Here is a 25536-nt window from a genome sequence, read left to right on the forward strand (position 1 = left end):
TCACAAATATGAATCTAAACTCACTAACAACAGTACTAACAGAACAGCAACATTAAAAAAAAAAATACTACACACAATTGCTAATTACAATTTATTTTTAAATAAAATTCCATACAAAAGAGCCCATTCGTGAAATCCAATTACAATCTGTTGATAATTAGCGCTACTCCACGAGCAGCAGGTAGAAACGGTTTTGTCTCAAGAATATAGCTGACTTAACCATAACAAAAAAAATCACTGTAATCAACATTATCCCTGAGAGCACCTGAGAAATTAAAATATTTCCTTTGAAAATAATGAATATCCAGAACACGAACAAGTGAACGACTCCCTATTTATTCAATTGAGCTTTGTTCATAGTGGCACTTCGCAAGTAAAATAGGATTGTTTAGGTGTTAGTTATCAGAGTCAAGAAAGTAGGCCGTGATGGTCTAAAACAGTCACTTATCCACAGATGACCTCCATCCAATTCTACAAGAATATATATGTTTGTTATGTAAGCCGATGTCCAATGAATACTTGTGGTTGCATTTAAAAAGGGACCTGTGTATAATCCACCACATCCATCGAGGTCAGATGACCTGCAAACTATTTTACACTGTTCTCATCTAAAATACTGCTGGCAGGTTTTAGCAGCTGAGGGTGAATCCATCAGTTCCCACCACACACACAGTGGATATGTGCCCTCCCAGTTATGGCAGTGGAGAGTCCAGAGGGGTGGGGTCTACTGGGTCATCTGTGGCATTATTGATGAGGTCGTTAGAGATACTGGCCTGGGTAACGCTGTCATTAGCAACATCATCAGTGTCACTATCAATGGTAATGACAGTGGGTGAATGTTTCTCTGTGCGTTCGTGACTCTTGTGCCTTTTGCTTTTCTTCTTGTGCTTCTTCTTTTTCTTGTGGTGACGTCTGCTTCGTTCACATGAATTTTCCTCGTTGACGAGCTCCACACTGAGGCTCCTACTACCCTTCCTTGACCTCTCCTTGGACTTTTTATGATGCTTCTCTTTGCTCTTTTTACTGTGTTTTGTATGTGTTGTCAAGGCGTCGCCTTCAGGGTGAGAGCTGGAAAGCGTGTTGGAAGGTTCCTCCAAGTGTCTCGTTTTGTATTTCCTCTTCCCACCGGGCTTGTCATGATGAGGCCTCCTTCTCGATGAGGGGGAGCGACTGCTCGAATTAGTCCTCGATCGAGAATGCCTCCGGTCTTGTCGGTATGATTCCCTACTGTGGCTCCTAGAGCGAGAGTAGGAGTGTCGATCAGAGTACTTTCGGCTACTGTAATAGTAGGACCGTCTCTCTTTGTAATGCAGCCCACTCTCATCTCTTTCTTGGCTGTAATGGCTATATGACTGATAGCTGTGTGGTGGTGTATTGTAGCTAAAATTATTGTCCCTTCTTTTATATTTGCTGTCACATTTTGAGTAGGTGAAGTCTCTGCCACCGGAGTAAGAATAACCTCTTTCTCTACTACTTTGCGAAACCACTGGGCTCCTGCTAGAGTGTCTGCGCTCTGCACTCCTTGACCTCCTCTTTCTCCTATGATCTATTTCCTTTGACCAGTGCCTCTCCCATGATCCACTACTATTACCATATCTTCTGTCTGCGTCACGGCGATCCCTGTTTTTTCTTTCGGACTTACTGGATGTCTTGTGTCTGCTAGATGTGAAAGATCTACATCCTTCTTTTGAATCCGACTGACTACATTGGTCAGTTTCTACATATTCTGACCGTCCAGGATCGCTACTCTGTGAAGCTAGAGGACTGAGACTGGTGAAGCGGATGTGTTGAGGTAGATGAGGCACTTCTTTAGTATCTTCCCCTGCAGACTCATCAGAGTCAGAGGAGAGCTGGACCAGCTCAGGAGTCCTATCAGCTGTTGGCTTAATAAAACCCACAATTAAACAGTCATCAGTATCAGAGGACAAACACTCCTTGATGTTAACTTCACCCTGAGTCAAGTCTGTTTGGTCATGAGAACTAATTTGCTGTGGAGAAACCCCAAACGCTTGTGTCTCCTCCTCTAGACTGTCTGTGTCTGAGTCAGGGACTGACAGCCTCTCTGTCCTGCTCTGCTCTGCTGTCGTAGAATATGATGGTCCAGGCGTCTCATCATCCCACATAGAGTGGCTCAGAGTAGATGTGGTGTCTCCTGGAGGGTCCAAATCCACAGAGGTTTCCTCATCCTCTGAGATAGCTATTACAGATGAGTTGGAGCTGCTGTCCTCATTGGAAGAAGGGGCTGGGCAGTCATAGACGGCATGCTGGTCATAAGCTTCCATATTGAAAGGGGACTTTGCAAAGCTGATGAACTCATGCAGAAAATGCTCCGTGCGTCCCTGGAGGAACGGCCTGAGCTCTTCATGAATAGGTCCCTCCTCCATATCATAACGTGTAATGCGAGACATAATGATGTGTTGAACTATGTTGACCAAAGAGCCATGGAGCCCGTACAGCACCACAAGTTCTCTTTTTAGCCAGGGGATAAGTCTATGGAGGCAGGCAGGATTTCTTCGGTAGAACTCAGCCGAGGTGTCTCGAGAGCGGCCGCCATCCCTCACACCCCTCACCCTCACACCTCTTCGGTACAGTTCCCTCCTGAAGTTGACCATTTCTTGCTCTCTGACATTGTTCACTGCCCTGCCTTCACTTGCAGCTCTCCTCTTGGCTGCCAACCTCATCATCATGCGCCTGATGTAACGGTCCTGTCGATGTTGGGGAGGGTTTGTTGAGGCTTCAAACATTACTCCATTGTCTGGAGGAGGAGAGGTCCTTCTCTGCATCTGTCGATGTACCCCAGTAAGAGTTGTGCGGTATCTAAACCGCACTCCCTCAAAAGACCCAAAGGAGCCATTATCTAGTGGCTTCAGGTCATACTTCTTAAAGTCTTGCTCTGACTTTATACTGTGATATATTGAATTAAATGGCTGTTTGCAGAGAGGGCACTCAGCTTTGTTCTTGGACCATTCGTGAATACAACGGAAACAGAACTTGTGCAGGCATAGGTCCAGGTATGAAATGTTGTTAAAAATGTCCAAACAGATGGGACACTTGGAGTCTGGGGACACATCTTCAGACATTGCTTCAGAGGTTTTCCGCCTGTCCCTCTTTTTGCTCTGCTGCAGGGCGATCTTGATAGCTGACATGATCTGATACGATAAGAAAACATGGGTTAAAATCATTTTGAAATTGGAAATCCTCACATTTACCAAACAGAAATATTATGGCAGCAGTAATCTGTAAAGTTCTTATGATGTGCTGAAATTCAGTCTACAAATCATATGTATAAATTAAAGCAGCCAAAATGAACCCCACGACTGCACAAAATATGTTCCCGTTCACTCAAAAAGAATGTACTTTAAGTATTTTTCATGTACCTGAATCATGAGGTAACTTGAGTTTGTATCCTGTGGTTTGTGCAGAAAATATAATTAAATGTGTTGCATTTAATTGCTCATTTGTAATATTTGGTGTTTGAGTCAGTGTGCAAACCTTTCAGTTGCCTTATGTGTCAGCTCTGAACTTCTAGCACCCATGCACTGAAAATGAAAAAGAAGATAAGAGTCACATTTTATAACATACACTGCACATGAATCAGTTTTATATATATATCATGTTGAAGGGTTATGACTTGGTGTTGTTAGCAGGCATGTTCTCATCCAGGTAATCATCATCTTTCTTGATACAGTTAACACGATTTCATCATAATGAGGACAATATAAGAGTATACTCTAGCAGTGTTTCCCATTAATTATATAGACAGTCTAATTTGTGCCACCACAGTTTCCTAGTGAGCCAAACATGTCTGTACATTCTCACTTCCAAAATGTCCAGCAAAGCATGTCACCCTGCACCAGAGCTAATCTGCCCTAGTGAACTAGTTGAACTTGGATAATCACTTCTGCTCTCTTTGTTTCAGAGCTGAAATATGGACATTAGTTTCTTGTTGATGGTTTTGTTGGAACATTTATGAACTGGTAAAAATGTATTTCCCATGCTTTGTGGGTGTAACCATTTTGCTGTGGCATCACCATTCATACCAATACAACCAGTAGTTAAATTACTAAAGCATAACATTGTTTAGAGTAGAGCACAAATTTTATTTATTTTTTATAGATTAATAGATTAATTTTTCTCATTTGGTGTTTTGATGATGGTGGTGGACACACTGGTCGAAAATCTCCCATAGATGTTCAGTTGTGTTGAGATCAGTTGACTGCGAAGGCTTCACATAATTGTCATACTCAAAGAGACCACTCCAATCAGGATAGAAATCAGTGTTTCCCACAATACTTTGAGAGACACTCTAGGGGAGCCCGGGGACATATTTTTAAGTCAAACGCATCATTCTGGTGCACTCTAAGAGCAAAATTAAGAAGTAATATATATTTTTTAAAGTGCTCTAAACTATTTTGTGCTATAGTAATTTAACTACTGGTTGTATTGGTATGAATGGTGATGACAAATGACACCTACAAAGCAAGGGAAATTACTTTGACCAGTTAATAAATGTTCCAAATAAACCAACCAGAGACTGATGTCCAGCTCTGAAACAAAGAGAGCAGAGGTGATTATCCAAGTTCAACTAATTGACTCGGGCAGATTATCTCTGGTGCAAGGTGACAAGCTTTGCTGAACGTTTTGGAAAATGTGCAGACATGTTTGGCTCACTATGAAACTGTGGTGGCACAAATTAAGACTATGGTGGACCGTCACAGTCTATATAATTAATGGGAAACACTGAAAATGTTTCATAGGATAAACATGATCACTCCCAGCAACTTTGTATTGATTTGCAGTGACCCTCCGCTTTAAAAGGGGCGAGTGGACGAAAACCATACCAGCAAATTCCTTAGTCACCTGTCTATGCCTGTCTACATAAATAACCCCAACACTAGCCAGTACACATCCCACCCCATTTAATGGCCAAGTATGTTTGCACAAACAAGGAATTTGACTCAAATTAAGTGGCTCTCTAATGCACTTACATTAAATAACAACACAATAACCTTCAGAAAGATACACAAGAAATGAATATTTACAGGTGAAACTGTTTGTGAACTGTACACAAGATTCAAATAGTGCAAAAAGCCGTTTAAGGTGTGCTGAGATTAATGTTAAATGGTAAGAAAAGATTTTGCTTTATTTATCAAACGTAGGTTGGTTAAAGATTTACAGTATACACAGCCTGCTCACAAAAATAGTATTGAATGAAATGCATTGCACGTTTTGTATTTTGATTTAAAATAAATGTGTTTAAAAGGTGTATTGCTCTCTCTTCATGTACAGCTCTCCTCTTGGCTATCTATAAACGAAATTACCTTGTAATAACAAAAATTGCTGAGAAACCAACCAAATAAATAAATAAAAATAAGTAGCCAGTGATGAGGCCATACATGGAGATACTGTATGCTCGTTATGACAGCATGTGATAAGCTACTTTGAGGGTTATACATCAGGTTTATACACTGCCGTATTAACCTTGAACCTGATGAATCCCTTGCTCATTTATCGGTAATCGTGATATCATTTTTAGACCTTGAATTCACAGCGAAAATGCTGCATTCAAGGCAATTATGACTCTGCCTTTCTGCCCCTTTCGAATGCGCTGTTTTCACTTAGTTAGCTTAGCAGGCTACACCAATAGCTTCTTAGCTCCTTCAAAGCATCAAAGTAATGTCCCAAAATAGCGTCAGTTTAAAAACAAACACGTCGGATTTAGCTGATGACAGTATATTAATAATCCCGAGATTTACACAAACTAGCTTGTCAGAAGAAATTTGACAATACCACTTAAATATTGTGTTGCGTCAGTTTAAAAACAGATGAACTTGGTTAGCTAAAGTTAGCCAGATAGCTAAGGAAGCTAGGTAGGCTCGCACTGTCACGGCTAGGCTTAAAAAAGTTGTGTAATTCATATTTTACCTCAAACTTTCAAAGGTGAGCGTTTGGCAGCTAATTGGCCCTCTTCGTCTTGTGGAAACCTACTTATTTCTACATTTCCGAGCAGCTGTTTACATTAAACCTCAGTCTAGCTTCTTCAGCCCCTTTCTGCCCCAGCGGTGAGGTATTTTATCTTTCAACAAGCGACAGGGAACTTCCGGCCTTCAGAATAAAAGCACCACACTGGTGTTTTGAAGACCTATCACTGTAAAAGTAATTTGTATTCGCAATAAAGCAATACAAACTCACTTTAAATCTTTAACGTCTACATTTCTATTAATAATAGCTACTCTTTAATATTATAATTAATAATTAATATATCAAAACAGCCATTGTGTCCAAAAATGCATTTTAAAGTTTATGTGAAGCTTACGTAAGGCGTCAGCAGTTTGAGTTAGTCATATCAAGTGGATATCTGGTAGCCTGGCTGACACCAGACTGCGTCTCAATCTCATGTGAGATTGAGGTAGGGTCTTTTTTTGTTATTGAAAAAAGAACATACAGACAGTATACAGTGAACAGTATACAAGTAAGACATCAAATAACAGATGAGCCAGGGGTAGTTAAACAAAAATGTTGTAATGGGTAGGCTACAGATATTTGATGTTTTAATAGCCTTTTGATTAGTCAAATTATCAAGTAACTTAAAATAATGCTCGATTTCTTTCTGAACAACAACAAAACAAGGTTATTTCCTATTAAATGTACTCATATGGATAAAAAACTTTGCCATAAATAAAATCAAATGTATTAAGAAATAACATTTTTCTTCCTTCTTAGGATAATCATGGAAGCCAAACAAAACATTTTCCCAGAGTACAAGGAAATATTTGATGAGATGATCAATAATAAATCTGCTGAAGTCTGCCCATAATTTCTTTGTAGATTGAGGTAGGGTCTGGCAAGGAGCCGTTCATTTGGACAAATCATATTTCATATCATATTTCGCCAATCATATCAACGATAGACAATATGTTTCCCTGCTGTGGAAATATAGCAACAAAGAGAGGGACTCTGGCACTAAAAAAAACAGTGACACAGAAAGATATCTACTTGATTTTAGATAGAATCCTAAAATAAGCTTCAGAGAAACTTTTAATTATATTTTTGCACTGGACTTTTTGATGTTGCCCCCCATCAATTATATGTTATATGTATTATGCCATTCTTAAGTAAAGGGATCTTATGACTAGTATTAAATGATCAAAGAAGTATAGCAAGAAAACCCCTTTCAATGTTCCTTTTGGCACCAGACTACTGTTTTAAAACAGACATAACATTGTGAACCCATCTTCAATGACACAAGCATACAGTGTTCTTCTTTTTAAGGTGAGTGTTCTTGTTCCAGTTTAGTGGCATGTCTGATAAACACCAAGTCAAAATTTGAAAAAAAAACATGTATGCTTTCACTTTCATTAGGCTAACTTGGTTTCCTGGAAATCTAGTGCAACTTCACGGTTTAACTTATGCTGTATCACATTTGATATGAATCTAAAAGTCAAACCACGCATAAAATTTAATGCGTCAGAAATGTATCAATCTATTGAAGTAACATGGTTTCAAACTGTCATTAACAGCTTACTGTGACCACACAGGAGCACAGAAAAAAAAACATACGATCAGTATATCTAATTGAATGCACAATAAAAGCCTTTAACTTGTGAAAAGAGCAAAAATAGTCACTATTCACATGAATTTGTAAAATCAGACTCATATTCTAAAATGGATTTGTAATATTTAATGGCATATACACAGTTTTTACAACAGACACTTATTGAAATATTTCAACTTCAGTGGTGACCATGGGTCTCGGGGAGATCTGGAACAACTTCGCCTGTCTCCAGAATGGTGTCACCCTAGACACAGAAACAAGAACAAACATGTAAGAATTCTTTTTTTTTTCTCCATCAAGACATCTACTGTTAGAGAGCAACTCTTCTAGGTTTCTGTGGGATCATCTCAGGACAGAAGCCTGTTTGTGTGGGATTAGTCTGTGGGGAAATCAGGCCTAGGTATGTCTGGTAAATCAAGCTCATAAGCAGCTGCACACACAAAGAAGGGCTATAAATAAAGGACAAACTATCATACAGAGTACAGTGAATAAATGAGTCATACTTACAGGGAACAGCCTGGGCTTCAACTCCACAATACCAAATGGCTTTTGCTGTGAAGGACAATGGCATTGTTATTTAGTAAGTCTAATGATCACTACATTGTCTCATGACTCATTTTACTTTCTTGTAATATCTTGTCTTGTAAAATGTGTTCCTGCTTTATTTGCAAATGACTCTACTTGTTTGTGACCCAACAAATGAAAGAACGCTATTAATACTAAAACATGAATGCAGAGTTCACAGCTCTCTTATCCAATTCCTGTCATTTTTCAGCAGGTTACATGTGCAAATGTGTAAAAGAAAAGCTCCTAAATGGCACGCACAACAATAACAGAAACATCCAGCTCAGGAAGTCTTACAATTCAGTTCACAAGATATGTGGAACATTCATAATATGTGATAGGTTTCTATTCTGTTTCCTTACTACACACAGGACATTTCGCAGTGTGATATAATGTCACAAATAAACATTTCAGTTAACTTACGGTAACATGGTACTTCACGTAGTAGTGAACAATCCAAGCAGGGATCAACAGCCGTGTTAATGCAAAAACTCCACCTGTGTATGCTTTGTAGGTCTGCAAAGAAAATAGATTTGCATGTAAATATGAATGAAGACAAGTACATAATGAATTACAGTGATTATCCTGACTGCTCCTAACAGATGCATACTTCAACCTAGACTGAAGATGGTACTCTCACTCCAAGTAGGTTAGATGTTAATACATGTTAGACAAAAGAAAACTGAATTGAAACTGGAGCTGTTTTGCAGACTTGATACAAGCTGAAACAGTAAGTGAATTGGGGCCTGATCACTATATTGGTCAACTGATATTAGTGGCCGATATTGTCCTATTCACAACCATATTAATATTGATATATATGTTGTCCAATCTGTACCTTTATTTTCTTAAAGAATTTTAAAGCAGATACGTATGTATATTTGATCATTTTTCTAAATTCAAGTTTAATGTACATAGGTTTGTTTATGTTCTATATATTTTTTAAATGTATAGTTATTTATAATGATTGCACTTCCAGTAAAGTTGACTGTTTCAGTGCACCTGTGTCATTGATCACTGCAAAAATAGTGTGTCTATTTATGTATAACCTCAAATAAACTACTGTAAGAAACAACCATCACAGCAAAATGTTAACATATTGCTTCTAAAGCATTATTAGTTATGTGATTAATGTAATCTTAAAAATAAAAAAAAATAAATAAATAATACAAATTACAGCTTTTATCCAAAGTACAATTTTTCCACAACGCCTCTCTGATGGTAATACTTTAAATGAACAAACATGTATTCAGTAAATAGTTTAATTAAAACTGCATAGAGGTGCCTTGGACTGGGGTCACCCAGGATGCCAATATATCAGGGTTTTTTTTTTTTTAAACAAACACTAATCAAAACAGAAACAATGATATGAAGTCCTTATGAACAAACTGACAAAGTCATAAATATTGGAAAGATAGAATAAAGCACCTGTGAGATATGATATAAAGTATACCTCTGGGGTCAGTGGGGACCCCAGCCGGTAGGTAGAGATGCACCAATACTGATGTCAGATCTGTGATCTAGTGTCCGATATCATCAACTTAATTGAGTAAATAAATGTATGTATGTATGTATGTATGTATGTATGTATGTTACATTTTGTTTTAAAGTTAAACATAAAAGAATGATCACAGTCTCTTCAACACAGTGAGCCATTCAGCTCATTAAATAACATTAAGACTCAAACCATACACCACTCACTCTGTAGTGTATTTACTTTACTTTACTATGTAAGCCCCAACATATTGCACATGTATATACCTCAGATTTTCTACACATTGCACATTTATTTATTTCCAGCTTGCTGTATGTAGTATTTTATTTGATCCTATCCTAAAACATTTTTTTATAGCAGAGGAACCCCCAGACCCCTTGTTTTGTCCCCCCTACTTCTCAAACCAAAGTTACACCCTTGACTTCCACCCTACGCTGCTACTTTTTTCCACTGTACTGCTGTGTCAATTTGAATTTCTCCCAAAGGGGGGGTCAATAAAGATACCTCTTATCTTTTCTCAACACTATTACGGATCGGTACACTAAGTTTCACTACAAAACCAATCATGTGGTGTCCTGACAGCTTCATTTGTCATGCAGCTTGGTTATCCTGTTATCACCAGTGGTTGTTGGTTAGCTAGCTCTCGTTAGCTTTAAGCTACAACGGGACTCACGTAAAGCCTCCACAGGCTCTTGGGCTCCAAGAAGCCTGCCCAGAACTTGGCGACAGCGCCGGGAGCTTTAGCTGGAAGCACGGGCTCCCTCGGGCTCAGCTCCTGGTCCTTCAGCCACTGCCTCCGGAGCTTGGTGAGCTGGTTGACACGGAGCTGCTCGTCTGGCGTGTACCCAGACATGGTTTATTATTACTGCAGATTCAACCTCAACAGACCTACAATGACACCATGGAGGACACTTCCTCTGGTAGACAAGTGCGCCGAAGAAGAAGAAAGAGGACACGTGATGCCGATTGGACAGGATGACATATTTTAGTGCGACACCTACTGCACTGGATGATGAAGTGTGACCTAATGCCCATAACATCTGTAACTTGTGTTATTCTGTCTTTCATTTCATACTCTTCTATTTGTAATTCAGTTATGAATGACAGTGAATGAAGATCAAGCGTGACAGAAGCAGTGATGGTTTAGGAGCCAGGTTCGTCCATATGATCTATATCTAGGCCTATGTGTCTATATTATCTATTTCTATATGTCTATATTATCTTTATCTATATAGCTATACATCTATATTGTCTATATGAATCTATTTCTATACTCCTATATTGTCTATATCATCTATTTATATACCCCTATATTGTGTATCTGAATCTATTTCTATACGTCTATATTGTCTTTAAGAATTTATTTCTATCATCTATATTGTCTATATGAATCTATTTTTATATGCCTATATTGTCTATATGAATCTATTTCTATACGTCTACGTTATATCTATCTATCTATCTATCTCTCTATCTATCTATCTATCTATCTATCTAAGGATTTACAGATGGCCGGTAGAGGGCATAAATGCTGCGTCTCCTCTGACCATCAGAAGAAGGAGAAGAAGAAGATTTTAATGAGGTAATCTGTCAGACTGTCAGACCTCATTGCCTGCCCGGTGTTTCTGTCACATGGAGCACAATAATGGGTGTAAATGGCTAACGTAAGCTAGTCAATTTGTGGGCTAGAGGCACACCAGGCTGGCACTCACACTGCGGATACATCAGGTAAGACTGTCCTTGTTCCCTGTTTGTCAAGAGCGACTGAAACTTCATTAATTACTGTCCACTTAGTATTCAGGCTAGTGAACTACGATAGCCAACCTTAACTTAGTTGACTTGTAAAATCCTCACTCAGTTTTACTATCACTATTAGACACACACTTAGTCACACGTTTACACCATAGACTGGTTTACACTAGTTGGGTAAGTTTATTTTATTTATAGGTCAGCTGGCTCGATATTTCCAGGTAACTAGCATATCATTAGCAGCAGCGTTAGCCGGCGAGGTAACCCATGCAAAGCAATTTAAAACCACAAGCCAAGGACATGTGTGCAGGTTGCATAAGAAGCAGTAATAGATAGTTAATTACGACGTGTCAGTGATTGTTGAGTTGTTAAGAGCTCAGGCTGCCATAGTGGCACGGTGTAGCATTTAATGTGAATAATAACAGACATGATAACATGCAAAGATATTTGCATATGAGTATAATTAGGCATTAAGGGATAGGTTCACATTTTTCAAGTCTGCCTTAAGTAATTAGGGCTAAAATCCTCAGTGTGTCCACACAGTCATTTTGTGTCGAATACATTTAAAAGTTTATCTGAAGCTTATATGGCACTTCAGCAGTTAATTATAGCAAGTGGATATTTCCCACATTTACAATCTTTTTAGCATAACATTCCCTCTTTGTGTTTTCCTGTTGAACTGTCCTGGAAGTATTGTAACAAAAAAGGGTCTTTGGCACTAAAAAGACTGTAATGCTGAATGATATCTACTTGATTTGGCTAAGTTGGATAACTTCGTATTAGCTTCACATGAACTTGTAAATTGCAAAAAAGGAAGCTTGTGAATTCCCCCCCACCCCCATCACTTACAATGCTTTATTATAAAACATTTTTCAGTCTTCATCTGGGCACCTGACTGCTATTTCAGGACAGACTTGAAAAACTGTCGCCCCCATTTAAGGACATTTCAGCTATACACCAGGGAGCAATTACTTTCTGCAGTAAAAAATCCCATCTTCCAAGCTCCAATTTAGATATACAGATGTGTGTGTACAGAGAACTTTATTGGCCAAATATGTGGAAATACAAAAGGAATTTGTACATTTATAACAGGAAAAGCTAAGTCACCAATAGCTAAAATGAACATAAACATCCTATTATGTACAGGGAAGCAGGCATGAGAATAGATAAACAATGATGGAATAAAAAAAATAAGGTTTATAATAAAATCCTCTATGACAGCATAGTGTATATAAATTTATATTGTTATATTTCCAGATATAGTAATGAAGAGAGTGTCCTGGAAAATCAGTTGAAGAACTGTTTATGGATCTAATGACCACAGAGGAATGGCTATTTTTGGCTAATCTGGCAAATTTAATGTGTACCAAATAAATGTATTTAATCACAATTTGACAATTAAAGGATATAATGAACATGTTATGGCACAAATATATAACATACTATACATATTTGTTAAAGCTTTTATCTTCATCTTTACAGGACTGTGACAGACTTTGGATGGAGTCAGCACTCAAGTTTTCATTGTCTTGTGTAGTTGCAGTGAGGAACCTCTGGGTTCAGGTTTCAGGTCATTCTGCACATCATCGAGAGAAGAATGGTCAAGTACTTCTGTAACAACACAGACATCAGGGGTATGTGGGACCACGTTGTCTCTGCTTTCTGGCAGAGGTATCCTAACCCTTTCAGGTATTGTAATATTTTCATGGTCAGTCTTTTTGTTTTATTTGTGCTCATTTGAAAGAATGTTGTGACTGTCAAAGTCCTCTCTCTCTTCAACATATTCAAGCATTTATAAGTTGAATCAATCATACTTTCTCACTTTGTATAAGAAACCACAATAATGATATGTACAGTTATCTATAACATCATTATAATTATTATAGTAATGTCAGTTAATGGAGGACTTTGGGGATAACTTTATGAAACCACAGTGCTCGTACCATTAGTCTGATGATAGATCTGAGTCGTGTCATATACCTTCAGCTAAAACGAACTCTCAGTCATAACTGAGACTGACAACTGAGAAAATGCATCAGAGAAGTAAAACTAATTTGAGCATATTCAAAGTTATATGGTTTTATTCTCATTACGAATTGACTTAACATCACCAGAAACTTGACGGGTCTTTGTTCACAAGTTTTCACAAACATCAACGATGAACTTTGAGCACAATACAATTCAAGAAAACACCCATACACATTTCCAGTAAATTAACTGTTTTCAACAGAACTGAAAATAATCACAAACCAATATGAAACCTGAAAGTAACTAGTAAACCTGTGGCTGGCATGGCTGTGTGTTTCTGTGCCAATCAGCACCCATGTCCTCACAGAGGACGTTGTGTACCGGGAGGTTACTGCGGACCACCGGCTTCTCTCCAGACGCCTCCTGATGAAGACCAATCGGCTGCCTCGCTGGGCGGAGAGGTTCTTCCCGTCTGGCATGTCTCGCTATGTGTATATCATCGAGGACTCCATCGTGGATCCTATCAACAGGAGCCTGACAACCTACACTTGGAACCTCAACCACACAACTCTCATGGTGAGGAAACTGATACCGTGTGGTTTGTAGCTTTGAGAATCACATTTCAGTTACATTTTTAACCCTTTTTGCAGCCAGGTGTCTATTTTCCAGTCAGTATAGATGTAGTTATAAAGTTTTCACCTATGTCTTGCTAACTTTGTACACTTGGCCTACATTACACAGAGAAAGCTCACATTTTTACTTGGCTTCAGCATTTTGTATTTTGTTTTAGATTCTTAAGGCCGGTGTCTTGCATGGCAATTTGAATTAAATTCAATTCACAAAGTAAAAAGAAATCTAATTTTATGGATCTCTTCACTTGTTAAAGTATACTTTATTGATAGAATAGAAAAGACTTAATTCTGTGCCATGATAGCACAGTGCAGTCAGGTGTAGCTGCTAACTTCAGAGAGGAGGAAATATTCATTCTACCAACCTGATCTTCAGAGATGACGATCATTAGGACGCAGTTCAGATGTAATAATCTGTCAGGGAAGAAGAACCTTGATATGGTTTGTACCATATTTCATTTTATTTATTTATTAATAAGGTCCCCACACATTAATCAACATTTCTATAAATGTGTTGGTGTTAGCCAGCTAATTTTCAACCACAGTCCTCTGATGAGACGTTTTGACACCTATGAGGTGCTAAAACATAGAGAAGGAAGACAACAAAACAAGAATACTCAACACAGAACACAAGCTATGCAGAGTAACAAGAAACAGTAACGCATTACTACAGTAATATCACACAATAATAAACACCACACAGCCACGCAAGCAACACAAAGTAACAAAACAATACAGAGTTATAATTCAGCTATGGGAGAACATACTGGATTGTTAAAAAAATAGTAGATATCCCATGTTTACCTAAGCCATGCAAAGCAGGCTGCTTGGGAACAGCCAGACGTGACAAGTTTGCAGCAGGTTAGCCAGTAATAACAACAATGATAATAAAATGAGCAATGTACTATGTAGATAAGACACTTTCACATGTCTGACACGCCTTGAGTCTTTGTGAAGTTGTGGTAGGTGGTACAGTTTCCTATTTTAGTTGGTAGGGTTTTTCATAATTGAGAAGCATGATTGGCTGAAGGAACAGGACCTGAAAGAGGTTACACAGAGCAGCTCTTGTAGATCAGTTGGAATTTTTTTGCTTAATAAAAGTATTAAGTGGTGTAGGAGCCATTTAGGATCTTAAGCATCAGGCAGGTGTCTTGTATTTTGTTAGATTTTCCCAGGTAAGGATGTAATATTTGCCAAGAATATTGCAGTGATGGTAAGCATCAGGTTTTCTGTTTAACATTGTGAGAGCCTACTCATATGCAGCTTGAGATTGTGCTATTTTTACACTCTTACTGATGTGCGTTACACATTAAAGCAGCGAAGATAAGTCAGTGAGATAACTAAGCGGTCGTGATCAAACCAATTGACTCATCAAAGTCAGTGTTTTCTATTTGAAAGAGTTACGGAAACATTGGAAACAAACTCTCTTCTGCAGCTTTGAAACATTTGGGTAATGTAATGTTGGGTAAGATTGCGTAATTTAAAAAAATTAGACATACATTTTCAAGTGAGAATTAATTTGGATCCAATATTGACCCCACTAATTCAAATCAAATTGTAAAATTCACACAGATTCCCACCTGCAATTATCTCTCATTGGTTTAACATATAATTAGTTCAAAGAAAAATGGATTTATTAGGTTCAAGCCTGTTTTTGCACTATGAATCAGCTCTTAAATACCTGTATATGAAAACTGTACACCGAAAGCTGTTATTAAGCTCTTTTTCATTGGCTCCTGAACTCTGTGAGAAAGTAGAATGTTCTTTACCATAACCTGTTGACGCTTGCCTCTCTCCCAAAATCAGTCGGTTGAAGAACGTTGTGTTTTTCGAGACTCCGAGGAGCAGCCGGCCACCACCCAGCTGAAACGGGAGGCGTGGATATCATCAAGCATTTACGGCTTCTCCAGACCTATTCAGGTACTTTTCATCTCAACATACGATAAAACGTTTTTTTTTTGTTTCAGCCAGTATTAATATTATTATACATATTACATATATATATTAATTATACAGACACCCTTACTTTTCTATGCTGGATTGCCACGATATATGTTTATGCTTCAGTTTATGTAGATGCATTTGTTTTTATCATAGAGGGTGACATACATAATCCCATATTCAAGCCTGTACAGTAGTTTGATTTGTAGGTCAGAGGTGTGTGTGTGTGTGGGGGGGGGGGGGGGGGGACTGTGTGCAAACACCAAAATAAACAAATGAGAGATTTGAGAGAAGCAAAAAAGAATTAGTCTGAAATTGTTATTATTAGCTGCGGAACATGCCAGGCTTGCTCCAACATCCCAGGAGAAAAGGAGAGAGAAGACTTGTCAGCTGTTGGTTGTTTTTCAGACGTCTCCCCCACGTAAAGCCATTTCCTGTTTTTGTCTTTAACCAGGAGTTTGGATTGGCCCGCTTCAAGAGCAACCAGGTGAAAGCCATGAAAGGGCTTGAATACGCACTGACAAACTTACAGGGTAAGTACACATCACCAGAAATTAAAAGGGAATGCAAGGACAAGTGAGGAGGAGGTAGAAAATACGTTTATTTTTAACTGTTACCATATCTGGAAAGGAGAAAACTCACACAGGAAGAAGGGCTGTCTTTCCTCAAAACATTGAACCACAATACATTGTACACTATATTTATTTTGAATTTATAGATTAAACTTTTTTTTTTTTAGATTTGAAAGAAATGTCTAAACATCCTTGAAACATTCTCAGTGGAAGTAAAAACTGAAGTGGCTTACCGCAGACATTCCAAGCTTAACATTTACATCTTAAGGCTACATTCACACCCAATCCTACAATACGGAAAAAACATCAGTCATAATATTCATTTCAATGGGGATGGTGAGTTTAGGGTGCAGGAAAAAAAACCCAGCAGCAGCCACAGGGGAAGAAGTTGAACCAGAATCAACTTCTTGCCAAAACACAACCCAACATCTTGCTGCTGTGCCAATCACGTAAGCCGGCGATTGGTCTAAAGATGCCCACGAGAAGAAGACTTTATTAGGACGAGGAGAGAACACTTATCTTCGTTTAATAATGTTAAGATTGGCTCTCTGCTTTCTGACTCATTTTATAAAAAGATGAGAAAAAGAGAGAAATGGAGAACAGTGGTGGTCAAGCGAGCCTGAGAGTGAAGGAAAAGCGGGAGTAACGTTAGCGAGAACAAAGCAGTGAATCAGAGAAATAACATTCAATATGTTACACTAAAGGTTATTTTTCTGCTTGTTTCATGGAGGTTATTTTCTAAAGCACAAATAAACTCGTCCACACCTCCTCACAACCCTGCGGGAAGGTGCGGCATTGCCGGATTTGGTGTGAATACGGCTTAATACCCCCCAATCCTTTTTTATCTGATCAAAATGGACTCGAGTGTCACAGAGCAATTGAAAGCATGTTCAGGAATTCTTATTTTTGTCAGTAAAGCCTCTCAGCATTGCCTAGAAATGTACTCTCACATGTCTTAGAAAACGAGTTGATTTAAACACCCAAAGCAGCCTAAAGGACCTTTTGAAATGACTGTAGAGGGATATGAAACCATGACAACCACAGTGGCAAGAAGCTTGAATTAGACTTAGACAAAACCTATTTGGGTAGTTAGTGTTGCATGAACATGTTATATCAAGAAAAACTATCCTCTGAGACAAACAGGTGCAAAATGATCAATGAACTGATAATAGACACAGTAATAACCTTCCTGTTTTTAAAGGTGCAGGCTGTAAAATGTTAGTTGACAGTAACAAACACAAGTGTGTTTCCGTGATCTTTGCCGAGAAGAGAAATCAATACCACGCAAACCATCAAGAATGAAAAGTCAGTAATCATCAGGCAGGTGTATTTGAAGCTATGCAGACATGGAATAAGCAGTGTCTTGTTTGGCAGTGAGTCATGACAAGTCAGGTTTGTGTTGTGCTACAAAGTGTAAGTTGTGCTGATGCAGCGCTCTGTTGTCTGAAAGGACATTCTCCCATTGTTGTGATTTTTGTCCCACTGCCCCTTTGTTGATGGCACTGCAGGAATTGGCATCATGCTGAGCGTTGTGGTGAGTATTTTAGCAGCGGGGCATCCATCTGCCATCCCTGGCCTCGCCTGGGTTTGTCACATGATGCCGTACAGTATATGGGCCATTGCACAGTAGTCTGTGTAGCAGAGGTAGTGACTGTCTCCCCTTATGTGTTGTGTGGGCAGGTACATGATGTACTTGTCTTGAAAGAAATCAAAGAGCAGAAACTCGTAGTAGTAAAACTGAGAGAAGTGACAGAAAAGTGAATCTAGTGGTATAGATGTAGGTAGTGTATAGTTTTAGTATACTTTGATGTTATTTTTGCATGAAGTGAAAACAACCCTAGTGATGACCTTTCTGTAGTTACAGCAATTTCTAGGCAGTGATTCTTTTTCCCTTAAATGTCAAAATGAATGTTTTGATGTTACATTTGATGTCTATAATCTAGCAACTCCAGGGCCAAATGAAGGATTTAACATAAATACACTTTCATTAGAATCCTCATACACAATAAGTCAAATGTGTACCATTACAGTCAGGAACATCGCTTGTGATACGATCTAGCTGAAATATACTGTGTATAATGGTTTTTACCTCAACATTATACACAACTGGTTTTCACAAGAACCACTTATACGTTATTTGTTCTTAAGAGGCAGGTATAAGTAATTTAAGAACATCACAATCCATCAGTTTTCTATACTTAAAATTTCATGAGTGAAGTGTCATGAGTAAGTCATCTCTGCCTTTCGGCACAAGGTAGAAACTCTCGTTTCACTTAAAATTTAATGTCCTTATCTGATTTAATATGACACTGAAATTAACATAAAATATACATATATAACTAAAACATACTTGATGCAAAATTAAATAGTTATTTGCCATGTTTTCATCATTATGGCTGAAGTTTTTTTTTTTTTTTGGCTCAGAAACTTGTATATATGAGTAATTGCTATGTGGTGCCTCTGTATCTCTGTGATGCTTTCTGTTCTGTATCATCTTATGTTGAAGCTGACAGTGTAACATCACTAGTAGATTATAATATTCTCCTCTAACATCTCTGTGACTGTCACATGACCGCCTCCATTCAAGGAGCACTTGGCTTTAGAACTATATTTTTTTAGCATCTAACTTCATTGTAAAATATTCCCTCTTTATTTCTGTCACAGTGCAGAGCCTCTCTGACACGTCGCTGGCAGCTGCATTCATATTTTCTAATTATTTTGGGTCTCCTACTGTCACTCCTAAATTTATGTTTTTGTTTACTGATTTCTGAAAGCAGGCCTTGAAGCGTTTTTACTCAGCGGGAAGTTTTTTGTGAATGAAACTCGCCCACAAACGGAGCAGATAATTGAGCCTTGTATGGCAATTTTCGGGGCATGTATCATGCTAATGATCACTTCTCACGAACACCGACACCTCATGAGCCAAAGGCATAAACCAGGCTGAAATGAACGATTTACAACAAGTTCAGGCAGTTTTAGGATAAGAATACAAAATGTTCTTGCCTGAGGCCCATTGATCAATAATTTAATGGTATTAATATTTTTTTTACGTGCTACCTGTATTGTACTGAACTGCAGTAGTACATATCAGAAGCAAAACCAAAATGAAGCAACGATTCCAAATTCCTATTTTGCATTTCTCATCTTGTTTTGATCTTACTGCATTTTTGATGTTTTGATATTACAGTTCAAGATGAATAGTCACATTGTTAGATTAGACAGATAACTGTAGAAGCAAACCATGCGACTCTAGAAAATAACGTCACTTACTACATGTGGCCATTGTATGGCAGTATAGTCAATGACAAGTGATGTGGAACAGAGTGGTTCTAACGTGTTAATGCTTTTAAAGCTTTGAGGAATTCCAGTAGTTATGTATGTCATCATCTTTTATATTTCCTTCTAAATATATTTTATCTAATCTTATAGAGTGTAGTAAACTCGTCAATCTGATCTTTTTTATTTATGACTTTTTAATGAGGTGGCTGTCAAAGTTCAAAGTACTTTTTTTGTCATTGTCACAAGAACAGCAAGACAGCACAGCATCTCTAGAAAATAGGCAATACAAGTTGAGAAATGTGCAATACTACAATAAATAAATAAATAAATAAATGAATAAATAGGTGTCACCACACAGGACTACAATCATAAAGTGCAAAAAATATATAAAAGTGCATGAGCTGAGTGCTGACGGAGGTCCTTACAAGCGTTTCAAAGCATCTACAATAATACCAGTACCGAAAAAGACTGCATTTACATGTCAGATACAATGCTCACCTCATAGATTATTTTTTAAACATTCAAAATTAAATTTTGCAGCAAGCAGGTCGTCCAAGAAAGATGTATGACGATGACGTGAAAGTAAAAATAAAGATGGCTTTTAAAAAAAGAAACAAGGAAGTAATTTTGATTCAACTGTGTAAGCTGTACAGCTTTAGTGCATTGTTTTTAGCTCCCGTGAATTCCTACGTTTCACTCCCTGCAGTCACTGTCAGCCTCCAAACATGTGAAGAGGCTGCCATGGCAGGTGGCACACAGCCACCTGCCATGGCAGAGCTCTTGGTGAAAACCCAGTGCTCTGTCTGAAAGCACCTAAAAGTGGAGGAAACCGTTGAGCTGCTCTCTCGTATTGTGACTCAAGTTGTTGTTGTTCTGGTACTTTAAGGCTGAGGGTTCACAGTGAGGTCAGACACAAAAAGACTCTGCAGCCTCTGCTATTGGCCTGATGAAGTGTGTATTAAAAACTATCTTTGTAGAGGAAGGTCTATGATAATATAATAATATAATAATAATAATAATAATTATAAGTTTTGTCATCTTTACATCTTGCATGCCCTTACATATTTTCAGCCAGCTGTATGTTGACATGCATAAAAAGCTGTTTTGTATGGTGACACCCACTCTGTTGTGTCTGTGTCTCCCTCTCTGGACTCACAGGAGAGACGCCCCAGCGGCTGCTCAGGGACAGGGACAGGGTGAAAGACGCATCAGAGAAGGCCAAGGAGGCAGCCAAGAGTCTGGCGTCAGCTGCTGCCGCCCCACAGAAACCCCCACAGTTTGTGTGACAGAGTGTCAAGTACTGTACAGGTGACATGAAGTCAGCACAATGCCTTTTGATCATCTCGATTATCTCAAAGAGACAGAAGTTTTGCTGGGATCTTTCTCAATGCTGTTTTTATCAGTGTTTTTCTATTGTTGGAACCAGCCTCTGTCGGGTTAGCTTATCTCTCTACTGCTAGACTGGTTTTTATTTCTCTCTCTATCCTCTCAGCTCTTTCTTTCTTTCTCTTTCTACTTTCATTAAATCTCAGGTCATTAGCCTTTGAATGAAACCTTTGGCCTTGATGTAAACTTTCAGACTTTGATCAGCAACACCCTTTTAATGCTGTAATTATGTCAGCTGTAAATTCATATTTTGATATCTTGGTCACATATTTAATATTTAAACGTATTTTTATGCAAAATGATAGAATTCTCAATGAACATTTTTGGTATATTATCAGCAATACAAGTAAGATATTGCATTGCTTTAGGTATTAGTCCAGCCTGAAGTCATTAGACCAAATCATATGACTGTGACTGTACTTTTAATTTCACTTTGGCAAGGAAGGGTAACAATTACAGCTTGCAGGGGATTTTACAGACTCTAAAATCCTTTTGTAAAAGGATCCTTTAAATCCTTTTGTGAAGTGATCCCTTGCTTACTCATTTTACAATGAGTGTGTTTACATGTGCACTAGTATCATGGTTATGTATTGAGCAATATTTAGAGAGACTTTGGTTTACTCTGCTAGAAAACAGGGTATTTTGTGATGTTAACATTTTATGCTATGTTAGCAGGTGCTTCCTTAGCTTGATTTTTGTAGTAGTTTAGTTAGTAAAACAAAGAATATTACAACATATGACAATCAACAGCAGCCTGATAAAGGGAAAATACGAGTTGGGTAATGCAGAAAAAAACCCAAAAACAAAATATATGTATCGTCATATTGTAACATCCAGAAACCAAACTATCATCCATGGCAGTTAAAACTAACTTAGTAAGAACACAAGTGATTGCCTGAGATGTTAAGAAATCAAAGACACACATTCATACCAACAATCAGAAACCTGGATTATCATGTTATTATTATGCCAACAGAAAAATGCATAAGCAGGTTTCTCTTGTTTCATGTAAACGTGACATTAAGAGTGGTAGATTAAGAGTCAAAGCCAAGACACTAATGTGCATGTAAACACTCATTTTCTGGGTCCAGCACTGTTAATACATTGGGTTAGCTGTGGCTCAGGAGGTAGAACAGGTTGTCCACTAATTAGGTGGTTCGATCCTTGGCTCCTCCTGTCTGCATCTGTCTTAGTCAAGATACTGAACCCCAAATTGCTCCAGATGGGGTGAGTATGAATGGGTGAGCATAGAAACATTGTGGGCTGCTTTGGACAAGAAGTGCTATATATCGCTCCCAATGAGCAGGTTGGCACCTTGCATGGCAGTTTCTGCCATCAGTGTATGAATGTGTGTGTGTGTGTGAATGGTGACGTTTATTTTAATGCGCTTCAGGTGGCCGATAAGACTAGAAAGGTGCTATGTAAATGTAATCTATTCAATAAACTTCCCACTTTAAACCCACAAGCACACAATATATTCTGAAATATTGCAAACATAATTAGAAAGTTGGGTGTAAATGCTGCTGGTTAGTCACTGCCAGCAAGGCCTGTACAGAAGCACTGAAAATGTAAAGAAACCAAAGTGACTTGTAGTTTCACTGTGTAATGTGATTAGCCTTTAACTGTATGAGTGTGTCACGGTTGAGATAAGCTGAAGTATCGATGAAGATTATATTATTTTATTGTGAACATTTAAGTTAATTGCATTCCCTTTAAGGTGGAATTGACTGGATTCTCTGCAGAAAGACTTGAATTATAGTAGAACAATAATGAATGTGATATATTTTACTGGATTATGTAGCATTAAGGATTATGTAATATTCTGTAATTTATTTAACCTGGTAGCAAGGTGTTTTATGTATAAATAGAGTTGCTGGTCTTCAAATTTAAAAAGATATTTGAAGTGTGTGTGTGAGAGGAGAAAACAATTTTCAAACAACAGTTGTAAGTTTTGTTTTTTTTCTTTGTCAAGTTGAGCTTTAATAAAAAGTTTGATAAGTTATTGATTTAATTCAGCCTATTTTTTCATTAACTTTTCTCCTTTTCATCGGTGACAGGAGATGAACTCTGCCCTTTTTAAAAACTGATTAATTTTCCATACTGCAGATCACAGTTTCACAGCTGCACAACCAAACAGGAAGTCTCGTAACATTTGAACATCTTTATCTGCATATTCCTATTGATTTGTTCAGTTGAAGGTTGCTCTGTGGTATTTTTCTCCACATTAAGCGGCGTGTTGTGAATCATTTTACAAGCAATAATGAGGCTGCAGAGAGTTTTTATGTATAAAACATTTTAATTATATTACAATGAGAGAATACACAATACCGTCAAGTGTTTGCTAAATTGTAGCCAGCACCAGGTACTCGTGTACACGCACTCGCACACACAAAACAAAATCAAAAAAAAAAAGGAACTTATATAACATCTTCTGAATGCATATTACACATCTACTGAAAAGAAAATATTCACAGGTCTCTGGCACAGAACTCTCCCTACTCTGCACAGTATGTCAGCCCAAACAAGCTCCACGCCATCCTCTTCTCAACGAAACCCCAGCCAGCTCACCCTCGCTATGGCCTCCAGGTTGTTATGGGTACACAAAGAGAACCCCAACACTGGTAAGACACCTTGCGTAGAGTCTAGAGTATCGCTCAATACATGAAGATTGAAAGTAAGGAGAAAAGACATGAAGGCTGACGTCCAGAAAGGGGGCTGCTTACCTAAAACCTACAAGTACTTTAAAGCTATCTGGAATTAAATAAAGGAACTTTTACCTGTCAATCGGTATGGAAGGTTTAAAAGTGACTATTTATTTGGCAGGAATATTTCATGGAAGTCATCGTGTCGGTTTTTAAAAGCACTGCTAACAAAGCAGGCTCGGGTAAAGGAAGATGTCTTCTGTGTTTTTCAATTCATCTGTGCACATAGACATTTCTGCCTTGACCCCAATCTCTGCGCTAACTGTTCTCAGTCTGTGCTTATTTCACTCCACCCCCCCATCCACCCATCCACCCCTCACTCACTCACTCACTCTTTTCTCTGTGCGTCTCTGCCTGCTGACTTCCCCAAACATCACGCTGTGCTTTTGTGTTCTTAGAAAACCCACACACTTAAGTAAATCTCTGTGCAACAGAAACATGAAAGCAAATATCAGACCTTGTCTGTGCTTGCTCTGAAGTCAATTTTAGATCAAGATAAATGAGATCAATGTTTTTACCTTTTTCGCAATGAAGAAGAAAGAAGCGGTGACATTGTGTGTTGTCTCTCCACGGGGTTAATGATAAGAGCAACTGAATCTTAACTAACAGGTACAATCTCTACTTCTTTTTTTTTTTTTACGAAAATAACTTTTTCCAAGGCACATCATTAAAAGAATTTCCATAATAACTATCCATCCAGCATCCAAACAAAATGTTACCACGTCCAGTCAGCGAGTGTGTGCTATGTTCATTTTTCAATGACGCCACTGAAAAATTATAATCTCATGTCTGGCCCTCTGCTCATCCCATTCACTCCGTCTTTATCTTACTGGGAGGTTCTGTGCAAGAGAATAAATGTATGCCATTAACATGGTTTACTTACTCAGTTGTTCATTTGACCAACAAACTGAAAAAGGACATTTTTTGCTACCAACAGTCATGTACAAATCCTTGACATGAATGTAAACTCTGGATGACGAAAAAAAAAAACAGCTTTTCAAACAAAAAAAAAAACAAAAACATTTTTTTAAACCTCTAGTTAATTTTTTTTGCCCTCCTGCAGTGTTTGGAGAGAGTGCAGATAGGAGGTCAAAAATTCATCAAAACAACAAAAAAAAAAGTCAATAAAGAGTTGGTCAATAATAAATGCACCACAGAGTCAAAAGCAAAACCACCTGTTTGTCTTAAAAACCCTGCCCGCCCACCCTCCCTCAGAAAGCACAAGATGGTAATATTGCTGTGTCTCAAGAGGTCCCCTGATCAGCGGGTAACACTATGTCGGGACGGACCACTGGGAGCGTGGAGGATAACACCTTAAGCTGCCATCATTGGATTATTCTTTTATCGCTCCTCTCCCAGTGACTCCCATTGAACAAACACATAGTCGACATACAATAATAGTAAAATGACAAAAAAAAAAAAAAAAAAAGAAACACGCTTCAAGCCCATAAGTTTTGAACCCCGTTGGTGACCATTCGGGGTGACTGGAAGCTGCCATGGGAGTTTACCAGTGTGTTTTTATCATTTCTTGTGACAGAGGCTGCACTGGCAGACGGGCGGGCGTTAAGAGGGTGGGGAGTGCCTGGACAGGGCGTATAACAACAGCGTCTCCTCAGTAGAGATCGAAGGGTCTTTTTTTTTGTTTCCTCCTTTATTTTCAACAAGGTCTTCTCTTCACGTGCCCCTTGCTCATGGA

General features: G+C 38.3%; 3 protein-coding genes across 5 annotated transcripts in view; 1 reads left to right on the forward strand and 2 right to left on the reverse strand.

The window, feature by feature from the left end:
• Positions 1 to 10541, reverse strand: part of ndufb6 (NADH:ubiquinone oxidoreductase subunit B) — a 39434-nt gene extending 28893 nt beyond the window's left edge. Inside the window, exons 1-4 of one of the 2 annotated variants that reach the window (XM_053338202.1) lie at positions 10288 to 10541; positions 8543 to 8635; positions 8063 to 8107; positions 7721 to 7799 (exon numbers count right to left, since the gene is read on the reverse strand). In XM_053338202.1, the coding sequence (XP_053194177.1) occupies positions 7734 to 7799; positions 8063 to 8107; positions 8543 to 8635; positions 10288 to 10467 (384 nt within the window). In that variant the 5' untranslated portion in view covers positions 10468 to 10541 and the 3' untranslated portion in view covers positions 7721 to 7733. Of the gene's footprint in view, positions 1 to 7666; positions 7800 to 8062; positions 8108 to 8542; positions 8636 to 10287 lie in introns of those variants that run through there. The other variant, XM_053338194.1, reaches the window with a different exon arrangement.
• toporsa (topoisomerase I binding, arginine/serine-rich a) lies at positions 84 to 6046 on the reverse strand. Of its 2 annotated transcripts, XM_053338102.1 has the most exons (3): positions 5926 to 6046; positions 3493 to 3539; positions 84 to 3149 (listed from the first exon to the last, which is right to left on the reverse strand). In XM_053338102.1, the coding sequence occupies exon 3, from the start codon at positions 3144 to 3146 to the stop codon at positions 693 to 695; it is 2454 nt and encodes an 817-aa protein (XP_053194077.1). In that variant the 5' UTR covers positions 3147 to 3149; positions 3493 to 3539; positions 5926 to 6046; the 3' UTR covers positions 84 to 692. The 2 variants fall into 2 exon arrangements, with proteins under 2 accessions (XP_053194077.1, XP_053194083.1); XM_053338108.1 differs by lacking the exon at positions 3493 to 3539 and having other exon boundaries at positions 5926 to 6040.
• Positions 10542 to 11217: 676 nt separating the features above from the next.
• On the forward strand, positions 11218 to 21643 carry LOC128378613 (PRELI domain-containing protein 1, mitochondrial-like). The gene is made up of 6 exons (XM_053338185.1): positions 11218 to 11342; positions 12846 to 13052; positions 13682 to 13907; positions 15767 to 15880; positions 16356 to 16434; positions 20911 to 21643. Exons 2-6 carry the CDS (start codon positions 12961 to 12963, stop codon positions 21036 to 21038), a joined length of 639 nt encoding a protein of 212 aa, XP_053194160.1. The 5' UTR covers positions 11218 to 11342; positions 12846 to 12960; the 3' UTR covers positions 21039 to 21643.
• Positions 21644 to 25536: the final 3893 nt, after the last annotated feature.

The sequence above is a fragment of the Scomber japonicus genome, chromosome 2 (genome assembly GCF_027409825.1).
Source record: "Scomber japonicus isolate fScoJap1 chromosome 2, fScoJap1.pri, whole genome shotgun sequence".
In the NCBI taxonomy this organism is placed as follows: domain Eukaryota; kingdom Metazoa; phylum Chordata; class Actinopteri; order Scombriformes; family Scombridae; genus Scomber; species Scomber japonicus.

What these genes read in the sequence shown, in the direction of transcription:
- toporsa (XM_053338102.1), bottom strand. Translation starts at nt 3,146, where the DNA reads ATGTCAGCTATCAAGATCGCCCTGCAGCAGAGCAAAAAGAGGGACAGG.
- LOC128378613 (XM_053338185.1), top strand. Translation starts at nt 12,961, where the DNA reads ATGGTCAAGTACTTCTGTAACAACACAGACATCAGGGGTATGTGGGAC. An exon ending in AGGTATCCTAACCCTTTCAG is followed by an intron (nt 13,053 to 13,681) that starts GTATTGTAATAT and finishes TGTGCCAATCAG; the next exon opens with CACCCATGTCCTCACAGAGG. An exon ending in GCTTCTCCAGACCTATTCAG is followed by an intron (nt 15,881 to 16,355) that starts GTACTTTTCATC and finishes GTCTTTAACCAG; the next exon opens with GAGTTTGGATTGGCCCGCTT.